This window comes from Dipodomys merriami, unplaced genomic scaffold (assembly GCF_024711535.1).
Source record: "Dipodomys merriami isolate MVZ:Mamm:240054 unplaced genomic scaffold, mDipMer1.0.p SCAF_30, whole genome shotgun sequence".
NCBI lineage: Eukaryota > Metazoa > Chordata > Mammalia > Rodentia > Heteromyidae > Dipodomys > Dipodomys merriami.
In genome coordinates, this window is record NW_027204493.1 from 16006704 (window position 1) to 16015941 (window position 9238).

General features: G+C 38.2%; 1 protein-coding gene across 1 annotated transcript; it reads right to left on the reverse strand.

The window, feature by feature from the left end:
* Positions 1–7475: 7475 nt before the first annotated feature.
* Positions 7476–8606, reverse strand: Actbl2 (actin beta like 2). The gene has a single exon (XM_070040945.1). The coding sequence runs from the start codon at positions 8604–8606 to the stop codon at positions 7476–7478; it is 1131 nt and encodes a 376-aa protein (XP_069897046.1).
* Positions 8607–9238: the final 632 nt, after the last annotated feature.

Below are 9238 nucleotides of genomic sequence, written 5' to 3' on the forward strand. Positions count from 1 at the left end.
TGTATATGTTGTAATATAATAGATAGTCACTTTAAGTGGGATAGAAGTGCTGTGAAAAAAGTCTTCAAAAATACTAGAGATACACATCTTCAAATGCTACTTGTTTACAGTGTGCATTATGATTTGGAATGAACTCAGAGACTTAGAAACATTTTCAGTTCTTAGAAATATGTGTTTTGTATTATTTGTGGAGTTACTGAAATTCTAAAAAGTACTTGGGAACTTCATGTGGGTCAATAGAGAACATTTATGTGATATCATATGGGGCATCTGAGAAGCCTCTAGAAGTCAATTTCATTATTCTCTTTTTCATTTTTCATCTTATAATTTCAGCCAAAGACATGTCCTGTCTTGGTAGATTGAATATATATTAATTAGAGACAGAGACACATTATGTCCTTATTTGTGATTTCTAAGAAACTATTTGGCAAATATAGAACGTCAAAAGATACATCATAAATCTAGGAACAAAGATTAAATTTTTGGAATTGTCTATAGGACTAAAAAATAGTGTTGATCTGTTTGAGCACTTCTATCTAAAAACCAAGTGTCTCATATGGTGTCCGTCGATTTCATATAATTTCCTTGAAACTAATTTTTCTTCTTAAAAAGCTCAATCTGTTTTATTTAAATTCAAGCCTAGCAATGATGAATTATTTCGTAGCTTTATTAGATTTGGATTTTTATGGATAGTCCCATTAGTCTTTCTTAGAAAGATTGTACATAAGAATGCTTCTTTATATAAATTTTCATCCCTTAAAATAAATACTGCTAAATATGTAATATTTTATTAGTTTTGGAAAGTATAAAGGGACAATATGAAAGTGCTGCAGATTTTCCTTTGAAAGAGGATGAGTTAAACAAGTTATCTGTACTTGAAAGTTTTGTTAGGCTCATATTAAGTTACTTAACTAGTCCCTGGAATGACCTGATACTTTATCACATTTCAAAGGATGTGTTTTCCTTCTAAAGCTGAAAGCCTTAATATTGCTGGGTATGGAAATAAAAATGACAAAAATTTCTCATTGTATTTTCAAAGAGCACAGATTCCACTAATGTGAGACTGAAAATTCCAAGAAAATGTTTACTTTCAACTGAAATTTGATTCTATATACTTTGAGGATCATATCTTTCACCTTGACTTTACCCTCCTTGTGTAAGTCTTTGTCTAAAAGCCTGGAGATTATGCTCCACTGAAGAACACATCTAACATTCCTAACATTGTTTGATGAAGTAAGTTCTCATGGCAATTAGTAAGATCTCCTACTGTTCCATTACTTTCAAGTTACCAAAGGTAGTATATACCTAGATCATGCTGCCCACAACAGAGTCTGACCCATTTCTTGAATGTATCCCTAAGTGCTACCCTACTCTGGATGGCATTAACCCTTGGGCTATTACTTTCTCCTTCTGTTTGTTCATGAGAATGTCTCTCTTAGCCCAATGGCATCTGCTCCTTCTAAGCCATTAGAGTGAACAGAAAAGACTCAGTTTCTTTCTTTCTTTTTTTGTTTTTATTTTTTGACAGACATAGGGCTTGAACTCTGGGCCTGGGTGCTGTCTCTGAGCTTCTTTTGCTCTACCAGTTGAGCCACAGCTCTACTTCTGGCTTTTTCTATGATTAATTGGAGATAAGAGTCTTATGGACTTTTCTGCCTGGGCTGTCTTTGAACTTCCATTTTCATATCTCAGCTTCCTGAGTAGCTAGGATTACATTCATAAACTATCAGTGCCTGACATATAATGCATTTTCTTTCCAACCAACCTTTCAAGGCAGCTGATTGTGTTGCTTTCTCTTGGGACTGGTCTCATATGGACAGTATCCATAGGACCTGTGGATAATTTTATTCCTGAACATAATTGTACAAACAGTATTCTAGGGAATGCTATCAGCCTTATCCTACTCCTTGATTCCATGATGAATAGCAAACTTATTGTTGTCAGAATCTGTTATTTAGTTCAACAGCAATTTCTGTTTCATGTGTTTGTTCAGTATTAGGAAAAGCTAAAAATGGCCAGGAAGTAATTATGACTTCTACTGAAATAATTGTTATATTCACTTGCAAAAGATTTATTCTTTTAAGCCAGTGTTTAACAAACTATGGCTCATTGGCCAAATTGCTACCTGGCTCTGGAAATAAATTTATTGAAACCTAGTCACATTCATTTATTTACATATTGGCTACAATTATTTTCCTACTATAGTGGCAGAGTGGTTGTGATGGAGATGGTATACTCTGTGGCTTTTGTCTGGGTGGGCCGCGGAGAATATGCAGCATAGAGAGAAGAAACCCCATTAAGTTAAAATGCTGTGTTAGTGTCTAGCTTTCTTTGCCCACCCTAACTACAGCCTGTAAGGGTATACACACGCACACACACACACACACACACACACACACACACACACATACACACACACACACACACACACACATATATATATGTAGGAATTTTAATCATTCTTGATCTGTCTGCTGCCTTCAATAGATACCATGCCACATGATGTGTGTGTGTGTGTGTGTGTGTGTGTTTGTGTGTGTGTGTGTGTGTGTGTGTGTGTGTGTGTGTGGTTACAAAAGCAGAATTCCCAATTCCAGAGAAAAAAACTTAGCAGTTAATTTATATATTGTTAAATAGCCAGTTAAATAAGATTTTCCACGTTTCCAGCTGTGTTAGGATGATGCCTCGATAAAATATCTGTCATAATATCATACTGACACAGCTGTTATGTACATTATATGAACCTAAAATCCAAAGGCAGTGAGAACAACAGATATGGAGTAGGCTGACAGACAAGCCAGGCAATCAAGAAAGTGGTAAAGTGTTCATTACCTTTACTGATGACTTGAAAAAAATGACTGGTATAGTTTAGACAGTTCCTTTCATATTGAAAGAGGATGTCTTAAAGTGTGAATGAATTTTAATGAGGTCTATCTACTGATTTGTGCATGTGTATGCACATATGTATGCATGTATACTTGTCTACATATCTATCTGACATTCCAACTGTGTGTATCAACATATGGCAGCAGTATCGGGCAAACCATATGCTTAGTTCTTAGCTTCAAACATTTTTTGAAATGAAACATTTGTATTCTTGGAGGAGGCCGTGAGTAGTTTCCAGAAACACCTACTTTTTAATATACTATAATGTCTGTTATTACTGAGTCAAAAACCTGAAACTCTCAACTCTAGGGTAATTAAGAGCTTAGTATAAAGAGGAAATTATCACCAAGAATGCAATATACTAGAAGAATTAAATATACTATTGTACTCATGGAAGGTCTTCTTTCCTCCCTCCCTTCTTCCTTTTATCCCCGTTCTCTTATCCTTTCCTTTCTTCTAAAATTTAAGCAGCTCAGTAGCTAGTGTGTACTTCAAAAGATGAGGTTGATTGATCCTTTGACTAATTAGAGGAATGGAAATGCTTTACTAATAAAAAAGTTTGTTAAATTACAGCCTCTCATCGAATGTAGTGATGCATGCCTATAATCTAGTACTGAGGAGGATGAAACAGGAGCATCCTAAGTTTGAATCTAGGCTACATAGTGAAATCTTGTCTTAAAAAAAAAAAAACACCAACCTACTGTCTTGTATATCTCATTGTTACAATGGGTCATCCTTTATCCTTACTTCAGCATTTTGTCCTTTCCCTTCCCCTCCCCAAATTAGAAAAATGTATATACAAGATGCAGGACACTGGAATCAAATACAGTGACGATAGGCGTTGTACCATGGGGGAAGAACATACAAAGAAACAAAAAAAATCACATAGTACATTAAAAAGAACAACAGGAAAGAGGTACAAGACACTTCACAAGTTTGTGGAGGAGGGAGGGAAGAGTTGGGGAGGTGGGGAGGAAAGGGAAGGTAGGGGAAAAACAAAGGAGGAGGTAACGATGCTCGATAGGAAATGGACTCATTACCTTACTCATGTAACTATAATCCTTCTGTACAGTATCTTTACAATAAAGAAAAAATATAAAACAACACCACCAACAAAAACCTCTAGTTTCCTATGTTAAGAACCTCTAACTTTCCATGTTAAGTGAATGGGAAAGGAAAGAGCAGAGAAGAAAAAAATCAAAAAAGAAATATATGTCTCAGAGGGAGTGAGCTACCAACTGATGGGTTAGATGCTAATGGACAGGTGCTGGACAGAATACAGTTGTGACACAATACAGATTTATGGTCTTTACGAGGTACACCAGAACACATGAAGTCACTGATTTGTTAATTTAAACCATGCTTATTGTGTTAGGATGTCTGTTACTAGGAATTTTCAAAGCTGAGAAATGACTGTTTTTGTCTGCTGGGTACATTTTGGTGAGGTCTGAGGGAATGTGGACATAAGGTTGTGTTGTGTTTATGATAATGTATATGTGTAAACAGCATAAAAGAAGTACAAAAGAGGAGCTGGTTACTTTTCCTTAGAAAGAAGAGAGAGAGAGAGAGAAGGTTACAAAACATTCCATATAAAGGGTGACCCTTGAACTTAGCCTTAAAGACTGTTCACTTCTTTACAGGTCAATAGAAACATTCAAAATTAAGAAAAACTCTTATTAACTTCACTAAATAGCGATCATAATGGTACCTAAGTCATTTGTTTTGTGCGCAATATAATCTATGTGTGCAGAGATTCTACTCTGGTCCCTTCTTTGATCACTCTAACTTCAAAAGTTTTATACCTTGGGCTGTATTTACCTAACTTTCCTGAATTATATCTCTTCCCATTGTGTGAAATTTCTCCTACTACTGGATTACTTTACTGGAAACATTTCTCCTGTATATTCTGGCATGAAGCACTGGATTAGTAGTTGCAAAATCAGTGAATAAATGCAGTAAGTTCCTTGCAACTCAAAGGCCTATCATTTGATTATATGGAAAATGCAATACCTATATTTAGGCCCTTCCTTCTTATAGAATTTTGAACCATACATCTAAGACATAGTCCAAAGTCTATTCTATGACTATTGTATCTTGCTATGGAATACTAAACACAACTACACACTAGAGGAGAATGTAGGAAGTGGCTTTGGGACTGTTATGCTTTCAGAAAAATATTTTCTGTGATTGGGGAATAACCAGAGGCAGTAGTACTACAATAGCAGTCTTCTGTTGCAACTCAGAATGGATGATTAATGGAGTGAGATTATTCACAATGGTGTGCACTCAGCTGAGAAGCCTGCTTCAGTGCTGGCCCATCCTAGCAGGAATATGCATGATCAAATGTCCATCCTTCTTTCCTGCCCAAGGGTCTATAATGTGCTTTAGACGTGTTTGGACCCCTACTCCTTACCTACTGAATTAGGATTTTTAAGCCCAAAGTCAGAGAATGTTTAGCTGTATAAGATTCTCTAAGTAAATCGGTTGGCTGGTGAGCCAGTCTGGTGAACCACTCATGAATAATATGTCAGGTGTGTTTCTTTACCTTGATTTCTAAGATAGAAGTGTTGAGACGGGCTGTTTCCTGATTAATCTCATCCCTCAATCAGTCAATATTGATAAATAGGAAAACACCCAAAGACTCGAGGTTTTAACTTTTGTTTGTCTTGTGGGGTTCATATTTCATCTCATGTTGCAGAGTTCTGTAGCTCACTCTTTTGGTAGTTCATCTTACCTGTTCCATAACTTTTCTGTGGGCAGGGAAATATGTTTTTTTGGTCCTTTAGAATGTAGGTCAGAGGTACTCCCTCTGCAAATGGAGAGCGTTGTAGCATATAAATCCAAGACAGCATTATTGCCATTATCTCTGACTACTAATTACCAGGACACTCGTTCATCCACCAAGCTTAAAGTTGCTAATGGAAATGATAAGAAACTTATAATATATGACAGCCATCATTTAATGTTCTTTAAAAATTTTGCCCTTTAATTTAATGTTTACGTGATCAAATGTGCAGGATGTAAAAATGCAGCATACAGATGAACAGGTTACACATGGGAGTGGAAGCCTTTCTGGCCCATTCTCTAGTTCTTTTGGAAAGACTGAGGGGAAATAACAGGCAACGTAAGCCCATGATTACAAAGCAACTTTAATGAAAGGAGACTTCAAGTCTTGTAAAATGAAGTGCCTTTAATTTTAGGTAAGTGCATTTACAAAAACATGTTAACAGCTAAGGAAATAAGCAATGATCAAATTATTTGAAAAGTTTAATTTTAAACAATAAATGTGTACAGGCTCAGTTTAGATATTTAAAACACAACTAGAAGTTTCCCAACTAAGAGACTCCTCCCTCACAAGAACCTAAAAATGCCTTAGTACATAAACAAATAAATAAGTCAAATCTTCAGACAAGAACTTAAAAATACAAATAACCCTGATATCCAAATAACCAAAACAGCAAAGCTTGAAATAAATGCCCTAGCACTTAAAATTTGTTAAACCACCACTGGATTCATTAAAACATTTAAAATACTATGGGGAGTTGCACTGATATTTTCAAAGATGTTAAGATCTCAGAGACACTTGCATCAAGAAGTATTGCAAGTCACTGGATGTAATAAAGCAGAATTATTATACAATCTTTCTAAGAATGCATGTGGGATTATTATACTACACTAAAATATATTTTTAAAAAAGATACCACAAAAAGATATTTCCCTATTGTGCAACCCTGAATAAAAGAAATATCCAGAATCATAGCTGAAAGGACTTGTTCAGACATGTTTTTATTATTCTAAGCAAAACATAGTTATTCTCATACTGTACTGGAATGATATTAATTTGATATGACATCTGTTTAAAACATTAGGCTTTATCTGTTGGTTTACTATTTCATAAGTATTATAAAGTTTAAAAGCTACGATATTAAAATACATTTGACCAGCAGAAATCCACCAAGAGATGAAAATGTAGTTGATTTATACAAAATATGAACAGAATGGTGGCTGTTTCATTATGCATATTTAATAAGGAAACAATTAAACCGTGGAGTTGCCTACATGGTACTGTCGGAGAGTAAAGAAATTCACATTAGTTGCTCAGATAGCCAGATATATTAGTACATTTTAAGATAGAATTTGTTTCCGATACTTATGTGATAAAGGTATTAATTTCATCTATATGACAAAATAACACAATAAAAATACTCCAAGAAGACATGGCTGCTAAAGAAATACAGTTCTTTGCAGGTTTGTATAGACTGCTTTTGCAGAATATCGTAGCAAGATCTAGATTTTTAAAGCTTGAGAACTCTAGGTTTCCATAAAAGGACATTTCTCATTTTATTCCTTATCACATTTTTTTGAGCTGAAGAGCAGACATAGAGCACATACCATAACCTTGTCAGTTGTTAGAAATCACGATGTGACTAGCTAAGCCAGACCCCAGGATAGGTGGCTAGAAAAATACCTTTGTTAGTTTTGTGCCTTAGGAAGTGTGGTCTATTTACCTTAATTCTAGTGGATGAGCGCGGTACCATCACTATGACCTAGAAGAAAGGAAAACCCACACCTCCGTCAGGGAGGCCCATTCAGAAGCATTTTCTGTGAACGATAGGAGGACCAGCCTCATCATATTCCTGCTTACTAATCCACATCTGCTGGAATGTGGACAGGCTGGCCAGGATGGAGCCTCCAATCCAAACAGAATACTTGCGCTCTGGGGGGGCTATGATCTTGATTTTCATGGTGCTAGGTGCCAGGGCTATAATTTCCTTCTGCATCCGGTCAGCAATTCCTGGGTACATGGTGCTGCCCCCAGACAGCACGGTGTTGGCATAGAGATCCTTGCGGATATCCACATCGCACTTCATGATGGAGTTGAAGGTTGCCTCGTGGATTCCGCTGGACTCAAGGCCCAGAAAGGATGGCTGGAAAACGGCTTCAGGGCATCGAAAGCGTTCATTCCCTATGGTGATTACCTGCCCATCAGGAAGCTCGTAGCTTTTCTCAAGTGAAGAGGATGTAGCGGCACTGAGCATCTCTTGCTCAAAGTCCAGGGCTACATAACACAATTTCTCTTTGACATCTCGCACAATCTCTCGCTCAGCTGTGGTGGTGAAGTTGTAACCTCGTTCTGTCAGGATCTTCATGAGGTAATCTGTCAGGTCTCTACCTGCCAGATCTAGACGTAGGATAGCATGGGGCAGGGCGTAGCCCTCGTAGATGGGCACCGTGTGAGTAACCCCATCTCCAGAATCCATCACAATACCTGTGGTCCGTCCCGAGGCGTAGAGGGACAGCACGGCCTGGATAGCCACGTACATGGCAGGTGTGTTGAAGGCCTCGAACATGATCTGAGTCATCTTTTCCCGGTTGATCTTGGGGTTGAGGGGCGCCTCGGTGAGAAGGATGGGGTGCTCATCTGGTGCCACGCGGAGCTCGTTGTAGAAGGTGTGATACCAGATCTTCTCCATATCATCCCAGTTGGTGACAACGCCGTGTTCGATGGGATACTTCAGGGTCAGAATGCCTCTCTTACTCTGGGCCTCATCTCCCACATAGCAGTCCTTCTGGCCCATGCCCACCATGACGCCCTGGTGCCGAGGACGCCCTACCATGGAGGGGAACACTGCTCTGGGGGCATCGTCACCTCCAAAACCTGCCTTGCACATCCCTGACCCATTGTCTACTACCAAGGCGGTCAGCTCATCATCAACCATGGCGTTAGCTGGAATTGGCTAGATGGTCGAACAGAAGGTAAATAGAGGGAAAATCCTAGATTGTGCTGTGCAAGGGAAAGAGTGGACAGAACTGCTCTCAGCCAGGAGCACCCACGTTATGACCACAGGTATTTAAAGGACTACACTGACCACACCCATGACCTACCCCATCAATTCCCAGCATTTCTGGGTGGAGCCACCTTTGAGGTATTAATAATGATGATGATTAGGGGCAATCACTAATAGACCTTTCATAAAGACAACACGGCAACCAAGTGGCCGAATCTCAGGTTACTGTAATTAGGCAACCCACACACAGCTGTCAGCTTGCTGGGCGAGATCTCCAGATAACTATGTGATGCACTGGGGTATATAAAGGCAAGATGAAAGAACACCAGTGGTGGGGATGGGTGACACTACTAGAAGGACCATCTTCTCCTCACTTTGCCCTCTGGATCCATTTCTTCTACACTAGCTTTGACTTTTCAGACTTAATATATGGTTCTTATGAAGGGTCTGAGATATGTCATCTTCACTGCTTCAAGCTTTTCTTTTTCATTGGATTCCTAATCCCACAGGATGTCATCATGATAGAAGCTGCTTTAATGAGCAAAAATAATGACTGTCCAAGT

Bases quoted from the DNA above. Each gene is read 5' to 3' on its own strand.
- Actbl2 (XM_070040945.1), bottom strand. From the start codon at position 8,606: ATGGTTGATGATGAGCTGACCGCCTTGGTAGTAGACAATGGGTCAGGG.